The following is a 23,535-nucleotide window of genomic DNA, read 5'->3' on the forward strand; positions in this document are numbered from 1 at the left end:
CCCCGCCTCCTCCGGCCACGCCCCCCGCGGCTGCTTTTCCCGCCTCCGCAGGGGCAGAACGGCGGTCCGGGTGACAGTTGAGGATGGCCGGAGCGGAGGGCCACGCTGGGCGGCAGTCGGAGCTGGAGCCCGTGGTATCGTTGGTCGACGTGCTTGAGGAGGACGAGGAGCTGGAGAACGAGGCGTGCGCCGTGCTGGGCGGCAGCGACTCCGAGAAGTGCTCCTACTCGCAGGTGGGCGCGCGGCTCGGGCGTGGTCCCCCCCGGGCTCCGCTGAACCCCCTCTTCCCGACGGGTCTTGCCCTGTTCCCGCCTGCGGCGGCCCGGCTCCCCCGTGGTGGTGCGGGGCCGCCGTTCGTCGTAGGCTTCCCCGTCCCAGGCCGAGCTGCCCTTTTACCCTCATCCTCTGGGCCCCCTCTCTCAGCCTGTGTCCAGCAGGAGCCCCCTCGTCCCGCGGTCGGCCTCCGTCCGGCCCCTCGGGATTCTCCAGCCCCTGGCCCGGGGGCAGCTGCTCTTTCCTTCCTCTCCCGTCTCGTCTCGTCGCCCCGGCTGCTTTTTACGAAACCGTCCCCGTGACCTCTCATTCAGACATCTTTGTCCCTACTTTTCCCATCCTAAGAGTATTTAATAGGAACCGAATGGGAGAGTCACAGCAGAATTAAAGGAGAGAGCTCTGGATTTGAAAAAATCTCCCTGTGTGGGCTGGGCTCCTTGACAGCTAGGTCCTCTGCAATTTAGTTTGACAAGTGCTAGCTGGTAGTTTTTTGGCGAGACGAAACAAGTACCGTGTCTGGCTGCGGTCTGCCCCCCATGGGGATAGACCTGAGCCAGGACAGCAGGTGGCACTGGCAAAGGAGGGGGGAGTAGAGAAGGATCTACTTGAAGAGGACGTTTGGCACTTGGAAGATGTGAACAAGATTTGAGGGGGTGTGATATAGTGTTTGGCGACTCATCCTGTATTTCTAGGTACAAAAATGGAGAATGGTGGGTAGAAGAAAACTAACAAGGGAGGAGAATTGGTGGGAGGAAGAAGGTTACCTTGGTGGGGGGAGTGCGTCGAGTCGAACATTGGGGCATGAGGAGAGAGACTTGGGGTCATTCTGTGGTGTGGACTGAGGTCATAATAGCACTTGTCGCCGTTGACCAGTTGGGTTTACTCTGCCAAATGGTTATATTTTTGAATACACCTGCTATCCAAAGATAGTCCCAGGTGTTTGCTGGTATTTTAAAACCTTTGGTCACCACTAAAACAGCTTTTTCTCTGCTTTCCTTTTTAAAAAAGGGTCTATACATAAGCTATTTTTGAAATATACTTAGTTTTATAAAACAGACTTCCTTAAAATTTTCTTTTTATTGTAGTAAAATATGTGGAAAATCGCACAAATCATGTGGAGGGCTTGAAAAACAAACACACACATTGCAAATACCTACCACCCAGATCGAGAAATAGAACATTTCCGACATCCAGAAGCTTCCTTATGTCTCCCTCCTTCCTAGAGGAGGGTAAAAGATTTCTAAAAGTTTTGTCTGTTTTTCCTTCAGCTTTTTATTTTGAAACGTTTAAAATCTACAGATATGTTGAAACACCATTGTACCTTTTACATATATTCACTTTTTAAACATTTTACCACATTTGTTTAATCTTTATCATCTTCTTTATAATATACTTTTTTTTTGCTGAACCATTTGAAAATAAGTTGCAGATATCATGACACCACACTCGAAATACTTCAGCATGCATCTCCTACAAATCAAAGGGATTCTTTTAATGCATTGATTTTCTCTTTGGTGGAATCACAGGATTTTCCAAAATTAAAGTGTGATATTACTTCCATCAACCTGTGCACATTCCCTACGTTTTCATGTATCACAATGAGTAATCAGACCAGCTTATTGACAGCTGACTGAGAATATTAAACTTCCTACCACTTTAAGAAAAAAGTGTATGAAAACAAGCACTAATATAGTAAATATATAGTGATATAAAATGTGCAACAATGTTGGAGTACTCTCTTGTGTAAGCTTTTTTATTAGTTTTAGTGTTTTTTACAGGAAGATCTTGAGCACAGATAATCTGATTTCAATTATTTCTCAGATCACAGTATGAGTATTAGGTAACCATGCCATATTTCATTAATTTATTCTCTCTCTTTTTGCATTTTGGGGCTGTCTTTTAGGGCTCAGTAAAGAGACAAGCACTATATGCCTGTAGTACTTGCACTCCAGAGGGAGAAGAACCAGCAGGAATTTGCCTAGCCTGCAGTTATGAATGTCATGGGAGTCATAAACTGTTTGAACTATACACAAAAAGGTAAAGATGATCAGAGATTGGTGCTGAATGCTTTTTGAATGTTTAAATTCTTTCCCAGCTGCATTTTTTTCTTAATCTTGCTTTTCCATTCAAAGTAACCGTGCACTGGTAAAATTTAATGTAATTATTTAATATAATTGGAAAGAATATTTTTTCCAGAGGGTCTTTTAAAATATAATTACGGGACAAAATGAAACTGCTCATCCTTCTCTGCCATTATTTTACTCGTGTGAGATATAGATATTTGTATTTATGCATGTTAATTTCCAGAGTTATTAAATCTTTTATTGTTAATGTTCTTGGAGAAATTCCAAATTGGATCCATGAATAGCAACCAAGGCCACTTTTTAGATCCCAGAAATGAGTTGAAAGTGAAGAGGCTATATGAATTTAAAGGGTAAGTTGTTAGATTTAAAAGAAAAATTAAAATTGGCTCTTCCTCCTTTGTTTCAGAAATTTTCGTTGTGATTGTGGAAACAGCAAGTTTAAAAATTTGGAATGCAAACTATTTCCTGTAAGTAAGCACTGTAACTATAGATGTATTGAAAGTAGCTGACACTGATATTTGCCGGAGTGGGTAAAAATCAAATATTTTCCAAACCGGAAGTTTTTATGCTTATTCTTTGCAAATGGGCAAATCAATATTAGACTGTATTCCAGTTTTTATCCCGTTGGAAAACTAAGTAACCTGTTCAGAGTCTGCAGAATAGATTGTAATTAATATGAAAGGTTTTTGGGCGAATGTTTGAAGTGATTCAGGTTTCGTTATGCTGGTTGTGCCCATGCTCTGAGGCTTTGAAGGCAGAGGGTATGACTCTAAAAACTGAATAAATAAAATTTGGTAATAGTGAATGTGGGCTGGATGCACACAGGAGTTTTTTTACTGCTTTTTGACTAATAAAAGCTACACTAATATGATAACTTTTAGTGAAATAACAGAAATGAAAGAGAAAGTGAGGGATTTTACATTGTTCAGTCATAATTGCCAAAACTGTCATGCTTTTCCCCTCCTTTGAAAGTTATTTTTAGACAGTTTTCTTGCCCGATTTTTGCCTTCTGGTAACCTGGGGGCTTTGGCTGTCACAGCTGGGCGTTAAGAAGTACTTTGAAATTCCAGGCCGATGTCAGTTTATGTAGGCTGATGATTAATACTTATGATTAACTTTTATCACCATTTTATTAAATGGATGTATTCAGTCTCCCCTAATTGCTACAAAGAAGTTAAAAAAATAAATTTTATTTTTTCCCAGGATCCTGGAAAAAAATGTCCCTTTAATAGGCATGAATTCTTTTTCTTTGTACTTTGAAAGTTAAAGACCGGTTCCTGGGGAGACAATATTTAATGCAGAAATTACTGAATGCATATATTTCATGATGCGTGAAATGATAGTTAAAATCAGAACATATTATATATTGAAATTAATATCTTTCAGGACAAAGCAAAGATAAATTCTGGCAATAAGTACAATGACAACTTTTTTGGATTGTACTGCATTTGCAAGAGACCTTATCCTGATCCTGAAGATGAGGTGAGAGAATTGGGGGCTAAGCCTGGGGCTGTGTCATCTCTAGCCTTCACTCCACAGCCTCTTGTCATTTCTGGGCCTCTGTAGCTGTTCAGGAGGAATTTGGGGATTGTGAAAGGATTCAGGATTTATTCCTTATGAATCTGGCTGGATCTGTAACTGATAGAGATCTCAACTGTTCTTCTTATTCTGAAATCACGAGAGTGAAATATTGGACAGGATTTTCCCAAGGCCAGGCCTTTTCCCCTTCTCTCCCTCTTTGCCTGCCTGCCTGCCTGCTCGACTCCTTCACTTTTTAAAAAATGACCTTCAACCTCTTGTGTCCCTGGAAGGAAAGCAATGGGCTATGCAAACTGGATCATCTTAGAAATTTCAATTAGAAGTATACAGGAGTTTTTCTCCTTCCTCACTCCTGTACCTTTTTACCTCGTAGACATGACCAGTGTTAACACTTTTTGGTGTATGTGTTTTTAGACCTTTTTCTGTACACATATAAGTGTATGAGTGAATGTGTATTTCAATTTGTAGTTTCCTTTTCTTTTAAAGAAAGTGAAAATTCTGGACGTTCACTTCTGCAGCTTGCTTTGCTCACTTATCAGTATATCATAGCCATGCTTCCATGTCTAACAATACACATCTGCCCTGTTTAATCGCAGCAGAGTATTCCATAATTTGACACGCTGTAAGTTAGTTACCTGAATGTTCTTCCAAAGCAGACTGGCGTTGTCTGGTTTTTCAGTGTTATGAAGAAAGCTGCGGTTAATATCCTTATGCAGTGATATGACTGAGTACTCCTGCCAGTATGTACACAGAACAGATACCTAGAGGTAGAACTCAGGATCAAAGGATATTTTTATTTAAAACGGTGATCTGTGAAAAGGATTCAGCCACCAACAGTGTGTGATAGTGTTTTTTCCCCAACACTCTGGTCATCCCTACATATCAGCAGTCTTCTAAAATTTTGCCATTCTAATAGAGGAAGAATGGTATCTTTAAAAAATTTTCCTTTTTATGGTCGTGAGTGAGGTTATGCATCTTTTCATGAATTTATCAGACATTTGTAACAATCTTCTATCTGAATTGTCCTTTCGTATCCTTGGCCCATGATTTGATTGGGTAGGTTTTGTTTATGCATTTACTGATTTGAAGGCGTCATTTTGTATTTAGAGAAATTAGCCTCTGCCTTCTTTCTTGCTTTCTAGTTGTCTTGGAATTTTAATTATTGAACCAAATTATATAGAGGAACAAATTGAAGATATCTTTGAGTTAACAAACATAAAACCTTAAAACTGGATATTTTAAGGTATGGAGTAAAGTGTTATAACACTGTTGAATCTTTAAAAGACAGAAAAAATAAGATGGCGAATAAATTGATCAAGGCAGAAGAAAGAATAAAACTGCTATTTATATCTATATAAAGCATTTTTTTTTCTTTAAGAAACCATAATAGTGAAAGGACAGAACAACATTGGAATATTAATCAGTAGATATGAAAGCCTTAGAATAAAATGAAAATCATTCTAAAAATCGTCTATGCCCTTTGGCATATAATTTTCCTAAGGCCGGAATTTAGTTATTATTTAATTTACTCAAATTGGGGAAGTTTTGTCCATATAATCAAGAGATTATAACATTTCCTTTTCTTTTTTTTTTAAAGATTGGCACCTGGGCTAACAACTGTTGCCAATCTTTTTTTTTTTTTTTTTTCTGCTTTATCTCCCCAAACCCCCCTGTACATAGTTGTATATCTTAGTTGCAGGTCCTTCTACTTGTGGGATGTGGGATGCCGCCTCAGCATGGCCTGACGAGCGGTGCCATGTCCGCGCCCAGGATCCGAACCCTGGGCCACCGCAGCAGAGCGCGCGAACTTAACCACTCGGCCACGGAGCTGGCCCCTAACATTTCCTTTTCAATTACTTGGCAGCATGATGTGGTGAAAAGTCCCAGTTGTCACATTCTGCACTGGTCAATTCATATTACCTCCCTGGGAATGGGTTTATCTAGAAAATGAGACTACATTACTTATTTATAAAGTTTTGTGAGAATCAGATATTAAGCAACTGATATGAAAGAGCTTTGACAGTTGCTTGCAAAGTGCTTATCTCATTGTAACACCAGTTCATGTGGAATGAACTTCTCTGGCCCCTTGATCCACTGTCTCTCCCTGTCCCCTTGACTCCTGGCATGTGTATAGTGGGCTCACAGATCTGGTAAAGAATTATTTAATATCTGATTCTACTGTGTGCCAGATTTGCTTCTGTGTCCCAGAATTCACTGTAGTCATTAACATATACACTGCTTTTCCACGTTAGATTCCAGATGAGATGATCCAGTGTGTAGTCTGTGAAGACTGGTTCCATGGAAGGGTAAGGAAAGCTTTTGCCTTTAAAAGCCATTGCCTTCACAAAAAGAGAAAAGATCCTTTTTTTTTGAATTGTGTTATATTTTACATTACAATTACTCATCTAAAAATAAACTATAAAGATATGATCAGTGTACTCTTGCAGTGTACTCTTATATTTGTTTATAAAATAATGAGCATTTTGGATAACTTGGAGATTGCAAGAAAAATATTTGATTTTCTGTATTCACAGCATCTTGGTGCCATTCCCCCCGAGAGTGGGGATTTCCAAGAGATGGTGTGCCAGGCTTGTATGAAACGCTGCTCTTTCTTGTGGGCTTATGCTGCACAACTGGCAGGTATGTGTCTTTGTGGAGTGGGTGTGCCACAAAGTTGTGCTTGTAAAATTTGTATGTTCAGTCGAGAATGTTTAGCAACTGTTTTTACCTGGACTCTGAGGTCTGGAAAAGAAGTGTGAGGTGTGTTCCTTCTCCCCAAGGTGCTTAGAGATTGGTTGGGAGACTACCAAGAATGAATCTGTACTTAACTGGCGTGATGCAGAGTATGGAGGAGACCAGAATTAGAGAAAATGAAGGAGGCAGTTTTCGAATGGGAATTCCAGAGAGAAATAGAGCCCAAATAAGTTGTTCTTAAATGTAAGAACTGCTGCTGTTGGTTGGGGAGGGGTTGGCAGGTTGGACAGTATGCTACCTGGTGCTTCTATTAGACGCTAAGAAATTGACCCGAACGACTAACCAGCACTGAATGGTCTTGAGGCATTAAATAGTGTATTTTATTGGTAATGCTGTATGTATTACTTAATTTATTTTTAAAGTGGCAGTTATTCATCGTATCTGCTGCTCTGGCCTCATTTATAATTGCTTGCCTTTCTCACCTTTAGGGAACACTTCACCATACAAACCACAAACAGCATAGCCACACCGAAGATCTCATCCTACGCTTTTGATTGGTCTCGAAGTTCTTAACCCTGGGGCTCCGTCTTCTGTCCGTGCCCTTCCCTCTTCTGTCTGTCGCTCTGCACTGGCCTGTGTGTTTCTCATTGATTGGTCTCGAAGTTCTTAACCCTGGGGCTCCGTCTTCTGTCCGCGCCCTTCCCTCTTCTGTCTGTCGCTCTGTACTGGCCTGTGTGTTTCTCATTGATTGGTCTCGAAGTTCTTAACCCTGGGGCTCCGTCTTCTGTCCGCGCCCTTCCCTCTTCTGTCTGTCGCTCTGCACTGGCCTGTGTGTTTCTCATTCATTGGATCTCGTAATTGACCTTCCCCTCCCCTTCACCCTTTCCTGGCAGCAGATGGCTTCATCCCTAGTAAACTGAAATGCCACCATGCAACATGAGCCTCCTTATCATTTCTCTTCTCTCTTTTATGGTATTTCTGCCTTTCTACCCATCCTTTTTGATTTCCTCCTTGCTTAAAGGAAAGCTGGTGGTTTTTTCAAAACTACCCTGCTACCTGCGTTTGCAGTGAACTCTCTTCTTACTGCCCCTTGCTTCCTGAGGCGTCCCTTCTCTCTGTGACATCTGTGGTGTTTTCCTTTCTTCTTTACAAATAAAGTGCTTAAGTAGTGATTGATATTTGTAAATGAACTGTTCAATTATTTCAACTCTTTGGATTAGGCAGGCGTAACCTAAAAAAGTGTTGATATTTCCTTTCTCATTATTCCAGAGATTAAGGTTGCCTTTCTCCTTTCCAGATTCTGAAATATTTTTTAATCAGATTAAGTGGTTTCATTGTCTAATAAGCCTGTGGATATGTGTGTGTTTTTTCATTGAACCCACAGTAACTAAAGTATCTGCTGAGGATGATGGGTTGGTGCTGAATGTTGATGGAATTGGTGATCAGGAAGTTATCAAACCTGAAAATGGAGATCATCAAGATAGTACCCTCAAAGAGGATATTCCGGAGCATGGAAAGGATGCTGTCAAAGAAGTGAAAGCAGAGCAGACTAGCGAACCGTGTACCAGCTCTAGTTCTGCATCTGATCCCCAGGTAACGTATGAAGCATGAGCCATAAGAGAAAGAGGACTTGAAAAGTTAATTCTCTAAGCTCTACAGCCTTGGATTTCAGTTGTACCCTCTGCCTAAAGAAATCCCTTCACAAAATGAAAACTGCGATAGTTTAAAAAATGCACTTCAAAACTTAATTTTATTTCAGACGGTGTTTAAGAATCAGCATCTCAACACAGAATCACAGTCTGGCTGCAAACTTCAGGACCTTAAAGCTAAGCAGTTTGTGAAGAAAGACACTGCCACCTATTGGCCCCTGAACTGGCGTAGCAAGTTATGTACCTGCCCAGACTGTATGGTGAGTAAGTACCCGATCAAGTTCAATGTCAGCATGTTTTGTGCACTGATGCCTAAAATAAGAACATCTGAAAGGGATATTTATGAAATGGGTGTTAGGAGTGCAGAGAACTTTCGAAATTTTTGTGTTAAGCAAATTTATGACTAGTATTTGCAATCTGAATGCTTGTGGAAGAAATTAAGAATTATGCAATAGTTTTTATTTACTTATCTTCATTTTAGTGTCAAATAGCAATTCTTAGCTTTTTTATATCATAGAGTTGCTTGGAAGCACAGATTGCATGAAAGTTACAGTGAGTCAGTGGTTTTTAAGTAAAGATCTCTTAGACCATACAGTATCTACTAGGAAGTTGAGAGATTTCTAAAAGAGATTTGAGCAAAAAGAATACATAATTCAAGCACCTCTGTGCTGAAAGGCTCAGGTTTTTCTGGCAGTTAATCTAAAATAAATAAGTTTTTAGTGATTCTCATGAGGTTGACTTTCTGAGACTGACATAGAGTTCTAATGGGGAAACTGGTTTTATTTTTTAAAGAAAATGTATGGCGATCTGGATGTCCTGTTCCTGACAGATGAATATGACACAGTTCTGGCTTATGAGAACAAGGGCAAGGTTGACCAGGCGGCTGACAGGAGGGACCCTTTGATGGACACGCTTAACAGCATGAACAGAGTCCAGCAAGTGGAGCTGATTTGTGGTAAATACCGTTGGAGTGTGAAAACTCAAGAAGTTCGTAAAGTTTCCTTCTCTATTGAAGAAAATATGTGTATACGAATATATGTGTATATAAGGAGGACAACTAATGCCTGTTATTTTAATTTCACACAAAGAAAGTTTAAATTTGGAATTATACAGTACACCTCAACTCCATTTGCTTAATTGTAATGTTGCTGGGGGTTTGGCTGCTATTACCATTGAATCAGGGTGACGTGCTAGAGTAATTACATTCTTGGGAAACCATAACATGTGCTATTTTGACTAAGGGTAGATGTATGAGTCAAGAATATTAGTAAGTCCATTTCTTTTTCCAGGCATTGAAATAATTTTCATTAAGCATAACGTGTCATCTTTTTGAGCAAAACACCGTTTTGACAGTTCTTGAGGTTGCTTCAGTGGTTCACAGGAAACCACTCAAGGGGAGAATGTCCCCAAACCCTTTGTGTAGGCTTTTACATTTTTTCCCCCAGTCTGCCCAACTTATTTTAGTGATTTTTGCCCCGGCCAGTTTCTGCTCGGTTGTCACTCCCTTTGTGCTCCTTTTATGGCATTGGTCATTTCTGTCTTTTATTTGTAACTATTTCATTAATCTCTTTTTGCCTTTATTAGACTAAAAGTTTTTCGAGGATGGAGGCTGCATCTAAAGGTTTTTGTAGCGCTCACAGTGCCTCGTACATAATATAAGCTGTTGAGTTAGCGAACGGTTTTAAAACTGACTGACGAGCCCAGGTTTCTTTCGGTATTAGAATTCCAGAGAGCGAGGAGAACCTTTAAAAAATTCCTGGCTAATCTTTTTGGGGGTGAAGATATTTCTGTTTTTTAATGAAAAAAGATCCCGGATGTCAAAATGGAGGAGTTTGAGAGAAATTGGGAACGAGTTTCTGTGCAGGTTTCACTTAAAAATTTAAACTATTAACATACTCAAATGTCAATGGTAAAGAAATATTTTGTTTCCAAAAGCAATGGCTTATCTAAAGTTTAAGTCCTTTTTTTGTTGTTTTAATTTAGAATATAATGACTTGAAGTCTGAACTTAAAGACTATCTCAAGAGATTTGCTGATGAAGGCACGGTATGTTGAGTTAAAGAATTTTAATCATTTTAATCATAGCCCTCTATGTTTTGAATAGACTGTTCATTTTCTTTGATGAAAAAAATGACTGTGCATCTTAAACTGGGTACTTGAGAGTTTGATGCAGGCAGAGCTAAGAGAATTCAATAAGAGCTGGGGCCCGGCCCACTGGGGGTCCTTCCCGGCCCTGGGGCAGAGGGCGAGGGCCGGAGCAGCCACACAGATCTGAGAGAGCAGCCAGTCATGCTGATTCTGCCCAGCCCACCTTCCAGCAAGGGTCCCTGGAGGAGAAAGGAAAATGACCAGGCAGGAAAAAATTAAATCCAGACCCCTTTTCTGGGATTCTGGGTTCTATAGTTTAGAATAAAAGAACTTTCTAATTGGAGGCTAAAACATTTCTCTTGCCACTTAGGAGAGCCTTGATGCTTTTGAGGGTGACATCGACTCTACAATGTGTAATGTTTTACAAGTCTTCCAAATGAATTCACCATACTTCTTAGCTCTTTACGACTCATGGTGGACAGAATTTTTTTCTAAAGTGCCTTTCTGTCTTCCAAAGGCAGATATAAAACAAAATTTGACTTTTCTTTTCATGGCCTGAGGTTGTCCTTATGGACAGTTAAATATTTTGCTCTGCTCCAGCCAGATGTAGAAATCGAGTCAGCTGTGGTCTGACGGATCCTCAGGACGTGCCCTGAGACTTGCTGTCTTGGTAGTAGTCTCTACCAGCCTCCTTTAGGTCATTTCTTCTTTCTCAAAAATGTAGAACTTGCAGCCGCCCGGATTTCTGGGCAGGGTCGCAGTGTTGCCTTTCCACAGAATGAATTATAAAATCAGAAGTTAAAGGAGCCTTCCCTTAAATGGGTTCCACGTTTTTTAGAGAATGTTCTTCACGGTCACCGTGAACGTCTTCCTGCGTCCCAGGAGTTCTTCAATGACACTTCTTCCTGTTTCTGTTGCAAAGGCCAAGTTCTGCTTAACGTAGACGCATTCTTCTCTCTCGCTGGAACTGAGACCGTTCGTGGGTGTGCCCATCTTAACCTCTGCGCTATTAGTGGATATCCGAGGTCTTTCAGATGCGTCAGAGCGTGCTCCTCACTCTGCTCCTGTGCAGTGTGTGGTCAGCGTGCTCCTCATTAATTTTATTACATACATACACTGAAAATCTCAGAAAAGAAAAATAGTAGATATGTTGTCTTTTTCCATTCACATCTGATACAGTTTTATTCAAAGTCTTCAGATGTGTCTTCAACATATGGATCTTAGTTATCACTGGAACCACTCTGTGATTCTTCGTAAGAGAGATTTTTTTTTTCTAAGATTTTATTTTCCTTTTTCTCTCCAAAGCCCCCTGGTACATAGTTGTGTATTTTTAGTTGTGGTTCCTTCTAGTTGTGGCATGTAGGACGCCACCTCAGCATGGCCTGATAAGCGGTGCCATGTCCACGCCCAGGATCCGAACCAGCGAAACCCTGGGCTGCCAAAGCGGAGCGCGCAAACTTAACCACTCGGCCACGGGGCTGGCCCCTGAGAGATTTTTTGAATCTGAGATGATGATTTAAAAGGACAGAAAAATATTATTTTTCATTGTTTGTTCCATGACATTACTAACTACATCTTTACAAAAAACAAACAAAAATCTTAAGTTGCCATAAGACTTCTCTGCTTTGGCTGTATTTGTCCACAAAAGATAATGCTAGTAAGTTATAGATGTTCTCAGATGACAGACTGTGTTTTATTTAATGTTTGTGTCTGACTATAAAAAAAAACACTTAGAAACTACAGATTTTCTGAGACAAATTTTTTATTGAACCCAAATGTTTTTTCTTTAACTTTTCTACTGTCCATGCTGGTTGTGGGTGAGGGTGTCTAGAAAGTAAAGATTGCACATTGTAATTTGTGTGCTTTAAGGTCTCCTCCCACAATATCCTGGCAGGAGAAATTTTTTGCCTTTTATTGCCTTTTAGTGTTTAATGTTTGTGCTCCAAGCTAAGGATGGATCTTTCATATTAGAACTCCCAAGTATCCTATTTAGTAGCATTTTGTAAGTGTCCGTTTCCAAGCCTTTTAGCCAAGTACGTTAGAGTTTTGAGCCACGGTCGTTTATCTCAGTGTGTTAGCCATCTGGATCCTGAATCTGTTAGGGGCTCTCATTCCTCACCAGCTGACCAACAGTTTTATTCTTGGTGCTTGTGAACCTGGTGTATCAGCTACCAGACTGTGGTGGAGAACTGACAAAAGGTTCAGTCCTACTGGGAGCATTAATAAGTATCTTCTCTCACTCTCACCCCAAGAGAGTGGCTCAAGTCAGCATTCTGTTTGCGATTGTTAGCAGCACTCCACCCTGGTGTGGGGGGAGATTTCACTCTATACACAAGTATTTGTCCTCTTTCTGACGTTCTCTCTCCCTCTTGCTCACAGGCATTCATGTGCTTTCTCTTTCTGTTTCTCTTTCCCTCCCTCTCCCTGCCCCACCTTCATTCCTTCATGACAGTAAGCATGTGTTACCTTTGTAATTAAAAAGTAAATTCTCACACCTTCTCTTGTGATTTCCGTAAACAGCTTTAGACCAGAGCAGCTGGCATAGACTCTCTCTGGGGGAGCAGGGACTAGCTTCTGGGTTGTCCCAGTTTACTTTTTATCCATATTTTCCTTTTGCCTTATTTTCTTCTTTTTACTATTTTATTTTGCTAATATCATAAATACCTTTGTATGATACTCCAGTCCTTTTTCCAATAAACTGGAAGATAAATTTCTCATTTTTATTACGTAACATGCATATTCCATTTACTAAAAGTGTGCTATAGCTTTTACCAATTATTTTTCCATTTATATAGCAAACACCTTAATTTTGGACTCTGAAAGGGGGAAAAGTTTTGTGGTTCCTTTTTTTCAGCAAAGAAGAAAGCACAAATCTCAAAGCAGAACAGCCTTAGTTTTCTGTGGGTGCTGACACAGAGCTGGAGGACCCCCCCCCCCAAAGACAGCTGTGTCCTGAGAGCAAGCAGTGGTCTTAGGGGCCTCTTGGGGTTCTTAGTCTTGTCCTGGCTCTGCCAGTTTTCTTTTCAGCTAATATTTATTGAGAATGTCCTAGGTGCCCGGCAGTGTTCTGCAGGCATTATATCTCATCTCATCTTCAAATGACCCTGTTAGATAGGAGCTGCTTTCTCTCATTTTGTCTGAGGCAACTGAGGTAGGTGGTGGCATCTGTGCTCTGCACGTTTAGGCTCTTCTGCCTGGCTGTGTGACTCGGAACAGGCCGGCCCCTGTGAGCCTGGACGAGCTCTCCTATAAAATGGAGATAGTAAATTAATTACACAGAACAATTCTTATCAGCAACATTGTTGGACTCGTTCGTGACTGTTACGAGCGGTTACTGCTGTCCTGTGATGTAGTTCCCTTTCCTTAACCCTTGCTTTTCATCAACAGGTTGTTAAGAGAGAGGACATCCAGCAGTTCTTTGAAGAATTTCAGTCCAAGAAGAGAAGAAGAGTGGACGGCATGCAGTATTACTGCAGCTAGAGGGGGGCATGGCGCCTTCTCCTCCAGGCCAATGAAATGCCACTTACTGTTCCAGGAATAAAAGAGGCATAGTTCCCATTTGGTCCTCTTGTCCTCTCTGGAGAGGCCTCCTCCTGCGGCCCTGAGCTCCCTTCACTCTCCTTAACTACAGTAGCCACAATGTTGATGCTGATTTCACAACCAGCATTCTTGCTGACTCAGCTCAATGTGATCATTCCACAGGCCAGCCCCCCGCCCCTGTCTGCCCAGGGTTATTTGCTTGTAAGTTTTAAGATGTTTGATTTCGTTTTGAGAAAGTAAACTAGTTTCTTTTCTAGTGACTTGTCCTTTAACTCCTGAATGTGTCTTCTCTGCCACAGAGCTGTTGTCTTCCAGGACGTGCTCTGTGGGGCATCGCAGAAGTTCTCTTCCTGTCAGCTAGAACCTCTGTGGTGCCCTCGCCCCCGAGATCCTGGTGCCTTGGGTCAGAGCCGCCTCAAGCCTGGTCTGCTCCTCCTCCCACGTCCCTGCTTTCTGAGGTTTGGTCACGGCTTAGAAAGGATCTCGGAGCTTGTTTCTTCTTGGCCCAGCGTCCAGAGTAGCAGCACTGATGGTTTTCTGGCCTGGACGACTGTCACAGGCAGGAGGTTGGCTGATGGCAGGATCGAGGAAGCCAACCTTGGTTGCAGATTTGACTAATAAATTTAAAGTGAAAATTTCACTCACGATTCTCCTGGCACTAGTGTAGTAGAATTTCAGCACTGTCGCGCTCACAGTGCTTCCTGGAAAACATTTGCCAGTGTGCTCGTCCCTCTTCTGCTGCCTAAAAATAGACCGGGTACTACCCTGTGAAATCTTGGTGGTTTACAAAGTCCTCTGGATTCCTTTATATTATCAGGGATATTCATAAGCATATATTAAAAACGGACCTATTTTGATATTATTCTGTTATGAAAATGTTATTAGAACCCCAATAAATTATTTTTTCCTTTTAAATCTGTGCTGAAGAAAAAGATACTGGTTTAGCTTCCTTGTAAGGAACAGGGCAGTGAGGGCCCTGTTATGGAAGAGGCAGAATGTGGGAGAGGTCCAAACAAGGCCCTGGGCTGCACGAGTGATGAGCTCTACGTATATACACGTTCACGTCTGCAGCTGGGTCCCTAGTGACTGAGATCTTCTTTTGAAGAAGCTCATAGGATGTTGTATGAAGCCCCGTATTTAAGGGGACGTCCTTTCAGTTGGTATGACATCTCTTTAAAGCCCCTCAGTCTATGTGAAAACACCTTTTGATAAACGCAGAGCCCTCAGTTGCTGTCTCCCTCTGGAGGAACGTGGTCTTTCCTGACAGTAATGGCACACATTGAGCTACGTGACTATAACCGTTTGAGGCTTTGGGACCACACGTGTTTACTATTCCTTCGTGTGTCCAGCAGTCACGTATCTGAGTGCCCACTGAGCCCTGGATGGAAAGAACTAGGCGACAGAAAGTCAAGGCCTCAAAGAAATGGTCCAACCCATGTTTTTCTGCATCAAACAAACCCCTAATTACAGATTCCCATGGAGAGTGGTGTGTGGAGCTGGAAGGTCTGCTGGCCACAGTTGATGCTTGTGTGCCCTGAGCTGGTCTTGGAGAAGGGTAAACAGGCCAGGGCGGAAAGCTCAGGGCGAGTGTGAGGGTTTCCAGTCCCCAGCTTGGGATCCTTCCAGGTCCGAGGGTTTCTGAGCCTCCTTTGCAAAGATGCACTAGCAGTGTACCGTTGTGGCCTGAAAGTCTGCATCTTCTCAAACATTTGCTTTCACTACCAGAAAGTTCCTTACTCCTTACGACAGGTCAGGACCAAATCTCAGAGGCGACGCGTCACTGTGCAGCGCGGTACAGATCCGCCAGCGCTGGAGGGCTCGCTCTGTGAAACGGGCTGTTCCTGCTCTTACATCAACCAGAAAAACCTCTTTTTTTTACCTATTGTTCACAACTAGTTTTCTTATTGACTATTGGACCGTCTCTGCTTGTAGAGACTGATTTTGGCCAACATGTGACAGTTGATATTAATGCACGTTTTATGCAAAATAAGAATATGATATTAGTTGCTTTTAAGGAATTCTGGCGTTGTATGTGCATTTTTGTAGAATTGTTACTGGACTTATAATTACATATTAACTCCAATCAGGTTTCTGTAAAATTTAAATAAAACCAATTCAAAATAGTGGCTTTTCAGACTGTAGTCATATTGAAATGCACACAGCCTCCCTTGGCAGGCTGTAAGGAAACGAGTATAATATTGAGTGTACTCCACCGGCCGTTCCTGCCCGGGTCCTGCTCTCGCAGAGGGACTGGTTCATTTCTCTCCTGCTGGTTGATAGAGGTGACTTGATCTGAAGTCCCACCAGCAGAGCGTCTCACTCCCCTGGCTTTACAACACCTGGGAGGGCGTTCCATGATTCCTCTTGGGGCCCAGATGAGCAGGACAACAAAGAAACGGGCGTGGGTTGTGACCGAGCGCAGTTTGTCCAGGTGTGGCCGTGCACAGATGGAGGGCTGGGAGCCTGCAGTCTGAGGAGGAGATGAGGGCCACCTACGTGGTAGCCATGCTCAGAGAGAAATGTGAAAACGCCCAAAACGCCACTGTGGAAGGCCACTTTGGTCTCGTCCCAGCCCATGCCTCCTTGGAAATGATTCAGACTGGGGTCGTCCCCCAGGGTGAGGTAAGCCCGGGTGAATGAAGGGCTCTCCCCAGCCCTGCTCACGTGTCTGAAAACTCAGGATTACAGGAAACCTGCAGCCCTCCCAGCTCCCCTAAAGGACCCTCGTGGAGCAGAGGAAAATTGAAAGAGCGATCCAAGTGATTATTGGACCTTGGCAGTGACCTAGCTCTGCCCCCTGTGGAAGATGGGTGCTTTCTGGAAAACGAGAGAAGGACAGGAAACCAGCCCAGCAGAGCTCCCTGAAGCCAGAGAGGCTGCCTCCCAGTCAGGTCACCTTGAAGCAGCTGCCAGACACAAGCCTTGGTCTGAGGCGGCATCAGGCATTTGACACTGGGCCAAAGCCACAGTGGTACCTCACTGGCCCCCCTGAACCACTGGGCATTAGATGGCTGTGGGCTCCATACGTACCATCACAAGATCTCTGGGTTGGAAGGGACCTGAGAAGCCACCCAGCCTCGCCTCCTCGCAGGACAGGAGTCCCTCCCCCAAGCTGGTCCTCACAGGGCACTTGCGCTGGTCTGGGCCATTCGGCATGGATGCTTCCTGCTCTCGGTGCCAGTGCCCCAATTTTCAGTTAGCTCGCTACCCTCCACTTCCCTGCCATGTGATTTGAGGGGCGCTGGCCACATCCCTCTCCCAGCCGCTGGTATAAATCGTGTGAGCACTGGGGGAGCACTTAGGAGGGAGTCAACACCCAGGAGGGCAAAGAGGAGAGAAAGGAACCAGATCTTCGGTGATTGAGGCACTGAGCCACTGCATTGAGCCTTGCCTGAAGCTTGTGCAACCAGCAGACTTCGATAGCAGAGAACACTTCCACTGTTCTCTAGCTTCTGCTTCTGAGCACAGGGGGCTCACTACCTCATAAGCACTCATTCCCTATTCTCCCAGTCTTGGTGTCTTTTCTTATAGAAAAAGTCTGGATGCTTCTGGACTTTTCCATTGGCCTCCCATACAAATCTTTGCTCTGACCTCCTCCCAATGATGCCTCTGGCAGGAGTGGAGGCTGTTCATGGTGCTCCCTGGTACCTGCTTAGCAGCTTTCCCTGCCCCACCACCTGGAGACACCCATTGGGTTTCTCCTTAGCCATCTTTCCTCCTGCACGGGGCCATGGCTCGTACTGCTGCTTCCCCCACTCACATCCCAGTCTCCTGGCTTCTCTCTCTTGCTTCTGCCTCAGGGCTTCAAGCCACAGCTGACCAATAGTTCCATGAGCCAAATTGAAAAGTTCTACAGCTCTATTAGGGTTCTCCAGAGAAACAGAACCAATAGGAGACATACATATGTAATATGGCTCATGTGATTATGGAGGCTGAGAAGTCCCACGATCTGTCATCTGCAGGCTGGAGACTCAGGAGAGCTGGTGGTGTAGGGCCCCAGAACCAGGAGAGCTGATGAAGCGAGTCTCAGGGTTAGTGCAGGACACAGTGTTCCAGCTCAAACGGGCAGGCAGAGGATCAATGCTTCCCTTTGCCTTTTTGTTCTGTTCAGGCCCTCGGCAGATCAGATGATGCCCACCGCACAAGGGAGGGCCAGCTGCTTTACTCAGCCTCAGATACCAGTGCTAATCTAATCCAGAAACACTCTCATAGACACTTCCAGAATAATGTTTAGCCAAATATCTGGGCACCCCATGGCCCAGTCAAGTTGACACATATAATTAACCATCACAACCACCAATCTATTTCATCTCGTTCGACCCCAAGCAGTATTTGTGGAGGAAGGTGGGCCCCTGGGGTCTGGAGTCCTGTGTGCCCTGCCCCCTGGGATGAACAGTGGGCTGCGCTCTGCCCATTGTTACGCTCTCTCCTGCCCTGGGTGCCCACTGTCAGAGGCCAGCCGAGGAGCACAGCGGTGGGCCACGTCAGGGTCACAGCACCCCCCTGTGGGGAAGGCGTCTCTCAGCTCCCTCAGGAGTCCCCCCCCCCCCCCCCCCCCCGCTTAGCAGCCCTGGCGCCAGAAATAAAACGGGGCAGCAACTCGGAAAAAGTTGCTGTTTTAGTACAATGAGTGCACCCTCTCCACACAGTTCATTCACAAAGCCGCACAACCAAAAGTCACTAATTTCATCCCCGGGGTTTCTTCTTGGTCCATTTGCAAGTCAAATGCTGCTGACGGAGGCTCTCCTGCTCTCCTTTTCCTGCCTAGCATCCCTGCCCCTCAGTGACCTCTTAATCACAGATGGAAAGACCTGAGACCTTCTGGTGTGGCTCCTTTCCCTTTGTCATAGCACTTACCCGAGTCAGTAATGATGTCTTGGTGAGTTTCTTTGCCTGAGATCTGTCGTCCTCACTACACCATCAATTCTGTGAGGTCAGGGACTGTCTCTGCAGCTCATTATTACAGTGCTGGAAGCGGCCCGCTGGCGGCCCCCGATGGGTGCTCCACTGTTTGTCGAATACACGAAGGGGAGCGCTCATGCGTGTATCCAGGGGTCTGCCGAACACAGCCACGAGCTGGAAGCTCTGTGCACATGCTCTCATTTCATCCTCACATTGTCTACCCCCATTTTACAGATGTGGAAACTGAGGCTCCGAGGAGCTGAGGCTCCACATCTGGTCAGTGGTGACTCCTGGGGTCAAATGCACGCCTGCCCGACCCCAGGCCCTGCTCGTTTTCCCCCCACCAGTCCCGCCTCACTGAAGGGGGCACCTGGGAGCAGTTAAGAATCTCGGAGCAGAAGTGAAGGAAGATGCTTACAGCTTTTGCCTAAATCACAGAGCCGTATTTTACCCCAGGGTAAGAGGGACGTTGACTCTGTCTTGGTTTGGTTTAGTTTCAGTAAATTAACTTAGACTTACATGACAGAACTGGACTCTCTTCCAGCATCGAAACCACTCCAGACGTTTTTCTAAACCTTCCAAGAAACCTGACTCCAGCTCAGCCTCCCCAAGCGAGAGGCTGGGAATGGAAGGTGACCCCAGAAGGGGAGCTCAGTGCATTCGTGTCCCAGAGTGTCACACGGAAGGGAGGATGAGGGAAATGGTGGCAGGAAGGCCCGGGAAGCTGGGTGAGATGGGGTTGACGACTGGAGCAGACTCGGATCAGGACACCAGCAGCTGCTTCGTGGCTGGAAAATGGAACTGCTGAACTGTGGGAAGTGAAGGGAGGGTGTCACCCGCCCTGTCGCCCAGGCCCCAGGGCTGTCAGGCACGTGGACCGACCCCAGCGGGCAGCAGAGCCCTGGGCCCTCCCACTGCGGCGGGTAGGGGCAGGCCTGAGTTGGAGCCAGAAGCTGCTGCTCACCTGCAGCTCTGAGGGAAGGAGTTAATGAGTGAAAGTCCTTTCCAGATGGTGAGGCTTAAAACAACTCTCAGTGGCCCCACGGCAACCCCACGACCAGGGCAGTGGTGCAGGGGTCCAGCGATAACTCTACCTACGAGGTTGGACAGACCTGCTCTCGGATCTCCATGTTAGTCTCTGTGCCTCAGTTTCCTCATCTGCCAAATCGGGGTAATAAGATATATGTCCCTCACCGGGTTGTGAGAATGAGGGGCCTGGAGCAGAGTAAGCGCTCACTAAGTGTGAACCATCACCGTCACCGCTTGGCAGGTGAGGAAACCGGGGCTGAGGAGCAGAGATGAGCCGGTAACAGAGCAGGATGGCATGGAGCCCAAGGCTCTCAGTATGGATCCGATTCGGTAGGTTTTATAGAGGAGGCCGAATCAGGGAAATAATCAGGGTGGAAGTATTTTGAAATGAAAACATCCCACAGCAGGTGCCCTGCCAGCAGGGGTTTTTCCTGCCTTCACCATTTTATCCCCAGTGCAGGGCATGGCATACAGATGGTACACAATAAGTGTTTATAAATGCGCACCCTCCAGATCAGCGTGGTACCTCCTCAGTCCGGCCCTCTGCCTGGGGGGCAGCTGTGGTCATATTTAGCATTTGAACCTTTGTAACTCAGAGTCTGACAGGACCTAGGAGGTCATGTTTCCATAACCTTTGACCCTGCACCCTGTGTGTAGTTCTCACTGACAGCCCTGCGTGTTCTACAAACACAGGCGAGTCTCCCTGGGGGAGAAGGGGAAGGGCCTCCTGGAAGAGAAGGGGGCAAGTGCTTGTCAATATGATGGAAGCCCTGGTCCCAGAAGGAAGCTTGCTGGGGGCTGGAGGCCGCTGCCCAAGGCCCCACTGTGAGTGATGGGGAGGCCGCTGACTTCCTGGAGCTCGTGGTGTGTAAGGCACAGGCACGTAAGGTCCTTCCAACTGCACGGTGTCCGAGGAAGCCCACAGCGTCTGCTAGTGACTTGGGTACGAGACTGTGGGCTCCGGGACCGCTGCCTCCCAGTTGCCAGCTGGGGCTTTGGGATCCAAGAGCTTGGGGAGGGACACAGGTTCTGTGGTGGCACAGGGTGGGTTTGGGAGGAAAGGGGAGGTGCTGGGTTGCGTGGAGGTACAGTACTTGCTGGGCCTCGGGAAGGAGGTGTTGTTGGTGGGTCTGAGGTCCAGGGCTCAAGGCCGGGGATAGATTGGGGATTATCAGCACCCTCGGTCATTGTAGCCACGGGAATGGATGCACCCTTCTCCCACAGGGAGGGAGGTGAAGAGTGAGGAGAAAAGAGGCCAGGGACCTCCAACAGTGAAAGGACGAGCCGCAAAAGAGGCAGCCCAGAGGTGGGAGGAGACCAGGAGCCGCCACAGAAGTTGGGGCTGTCATGGTGTCCGTGGTAAGACGAAAAGCGCCTGCTGTGACTTAGACAAATTCTAAACCAAGTGAGAAGCGAGACCGAGGTAAGAGGCCGGACTGCCCCCCCCCCCCTTTATTCCCATAAAGCTGATTTGGGTGACATGGCTCTCTCTGCGGTGTCACCGGCTCCCGACGCTGAGCTTGGGAGCCGGCAGACTCACCCACTGGCAGGCACCCAGCCTGCAGGACAAACAAGCAGGGCCCCCACGGCTCGGCTTCCCCGTCGGCCACTCCTGCTTCTGCCGTCTTTGGGCAGCTGGGCCCAAGGGGAAGGCGAGGAGGGGGGGGGAAGGGCACAGAGCCTCGCGGGCCGACGCCTCCCGACAGTCAGAGGAACGAGAGGAGGGGAGGCGGCTGTGCTCCGGGACGCGGTCCTCCGCGTGGAGGAAAGCGAGGGCGGGAGGTGCCCCTGCAGGCAGGGCCCACTCAGTTTAGTGGCTGAGTGGGAAGGTGGTCGGCGACCCTGGCGACAGCAGGTCCTGTGTGTGGTGGGTGGCGGCCAGAGGCAGCGGCAGGAGTGGTGGGGAGCAGGCGCAGACTGCCAGAAGGGACTGTTGGCAGCGATTCGTGGAGGAAAGAGGGGAGAGTGGAGCCGCAGGAAGTGGGTCTAGTGGGTTGTGGGTTAAAGATCAGAGACACACTTGGGTGACTACATGTGTGTGAGTGAAGTGACAGAGAGAGAGAAGGCAGCCATAGGTGAGAGCATCCTGGATCAAGTAAGAGCTGTTAGGAGACGGGATGGGGTGGACTCCAAGCAAAGGGGGACAGAGGATGGCCAAGCCTCCTTCTACTGGAAGCCGAAGGGGTGAGGGTGCTGGTCTGAGGGCCAAAATTGAGGGAGTGCCCATCTGAAGGTGTCTGTTTTGCCCGTGAGGTGGAGGAGTGAGGAGGGAGCTGGAGGGTGGCACCAGGCAGACGTGGGAAGGCTGGAAAGTGGCTGGGAGCACAAGGCCTCTGAGCTGACTCAGAGGGCCTGGGCACGCTGAGGCCAAGAGCCTGGGGACTATGGGGCCTGTGGCTGGGCAACTGTCTTCAGTTGTCCCCCAAAGCTGGTTCCAGGCCCAGGAGATGGACACGTCCATCGTTATGGGTTGAGTTTGGCCAGGAGGATGAGTTCAAAGGTGAGCAGGGTGAGGAGGCTGACACCTGTGGAGGCTGGGCTGTCTTGGAGAGAGGAGTAAGGAGGTCAGAGGCCAGAGTTCGAGAGGAAGACACAGGAGGGGCATCTGGGAGGACCCGGACAGGGAGAGATGGTGGCCTGAGAACAGGAAATGAGGTGCAAATTTCCAACGTGGAGCCCTTCTGGGGACAAGGGAAACGGTGTGTCGTGGAGTGGGTGGCAGAAATGGAAGAGCAGATAGCTGGAGGTGGGCCTGGCTGCTACCCAGGATGATGGCTGGCCTTGGAATGGAGAGGACAATAGCGAGGCTGAGCCAAGGCCTTCAGGGTATGAAAGGAGTGACCAGGAGTGACAGTCACGAGGGTGAGAGTGGGACAGCCAGATGGCAGGAGCTGGAGAGATGCTAGGGGTGTTATAGACGGAGACCGCCGTGCGCCACCCGTCCTGAACCTCAGTCCATGGAGAGAGCGAGAAGGTGCCCGTTCTTGGGAGAGGGCTGCGGGTGGGAGGAGAGCTGGGACTCAGCTAAAGCAAGAGGTGGAAGAGGAGGAGGAGGGAAGGTGGGGGCAGCAGGGGGGGGGGTGTATTTGGGAGGGTGGGGAACGGGGCTGGGGTCAGGGGACTTCCATGGGAATCCAGAGGGGCTGCACTATGGGAGGAACCCAGAGGGCTGTGCAGACAACTCAAGAGAGTGGGCACAGCAAGTACAGGGCCTCAGCTGACCACAAAGCTGCAAGGAGCACTGTCCCGGCAGCCCCCGGGGGATGATGGGGTGTGGGGACACTCGGCTCTCAGGGGTCATCTACGCCTGGACTAACCAGAGAACCCTCAGGCATTTGCGTGGATCTATGGAACGTGGAGCAATGGGAAGAACAAATGCTTTTAGTTCAGTCACAGAGGGTGGGAAGGTATTTGGTACATCTGATAGAAGATTCCAGAAATGGAGGATATTTATGTAGCTAGATAAGTTTGAGGCAGAGGGATTTCAGGAGGAGAGTGCACAGGCAGCAGGCACCCCCGACCCTCACAGCAGCCCTGCAGGGCAGGCCTTGAGGAGGGGATTCTTCACCTGAGAATGGAATACAAAGATTGTCTCAGGGTGACTCGGGGATTCAAGGCCACAATCAGAGCTCAGTAAGTGAACCACTGTCACCCTGTTTAAGGCCGAGGACCCTGAGGGTTGGGGGCTTTGCGCCAGGCCCACAGGGCCGGATCTGCCCTCGTTCGCGCCCTGGCGAC

The 23,535-nt window shown here is 46.6% G+C and overlaps 1 protein-coding gene across 2 annotated transcripts; it reads left to right on the top strand.

Moving 5' to 3' along the window:
* The first annotated feature begins 9 nt into the window (after positions 1-9).
* Positions 10-14,781, top strand: UBR7 (ubiquitin protein ligase E3 component n-recognin 7). 2 transcript variants are annotated; one of them, XR_011504737.1, is made up of 12 exons: positions 22-233; positions 2,177-2,310; positions 2,764-2,824; positions 3,744-3,839; positions 6,149-6,202; positions 6,431-6,536; positions 7,975-8,183; positions 8,350-8,499; positions 9,032-9,194; positions 10,223-10,284; positions 13,714-14,067; positions 14,166-14,781. XR_011504737.1 is itself a non-coding variant. In XM_014832111.3 (11 exons), exons 1-11 carry the CDS (start codon positions 84-86, stop codon positions 13,804-13,806), a joined length of 1,278 nt encoding a protein of 425 aa, XP_014687597.3. In that variant the 5' UTR covers positions 10-83; the 3' UTR covers positions 13,807-14,781. The 2 variants fall into 2 exon arrangements, 1 of the variants encoding a protein (XP_014687597.3); XM_014832111.3 differs by having other exon boundaries at positions 10-233; positions 13,714-14,781.
* Positions 14,782-23,535: the final 8,754 nt, after the last annotated feature.

This window comes from Equus asinus, chromosome 7 (assembly GCF_041296235.1).
Source record: "Equus asinus isolate D_3611 breed Donkey chromosome 7, EquAss-T2T_v2, whole genome shotgun sequence".
Classification (NCBI taxonomy): domain Eukaryota; kingdom Metazoa; phylum Chordata; class Mammalia; order Perissodactyla; family Equidae; genus Equus; species Equus asinus.

What these genes read in the sequence shown, in the direction of transcription:
- UBR7 (XM_014832111.3), top strand. Translation starts at nt 84, where the DNA reads ATGGCCGGAGCGGAGGGCCACGCTGGGCGGCAGTCGGAGCTGGAGCCC. An exon ending in ATCCTGATCCTGAAGATGAG is followed by an intron (nt 3,840 to 6,148) that starts GTGAGAGAATTG and finishes TTTCCACGTTAG; the next exon opens with ATTCCAGATGAGATGATCCA. An exon ending in AAGACTGGTTCCATGGAAGG is followed by an intron (nt 6,203 to 6,430) that starts GTAAGGAAAGCT and finishes CTGTATTCACAG; the next exon opens with CATCTTGGTGCCATTCCCCC.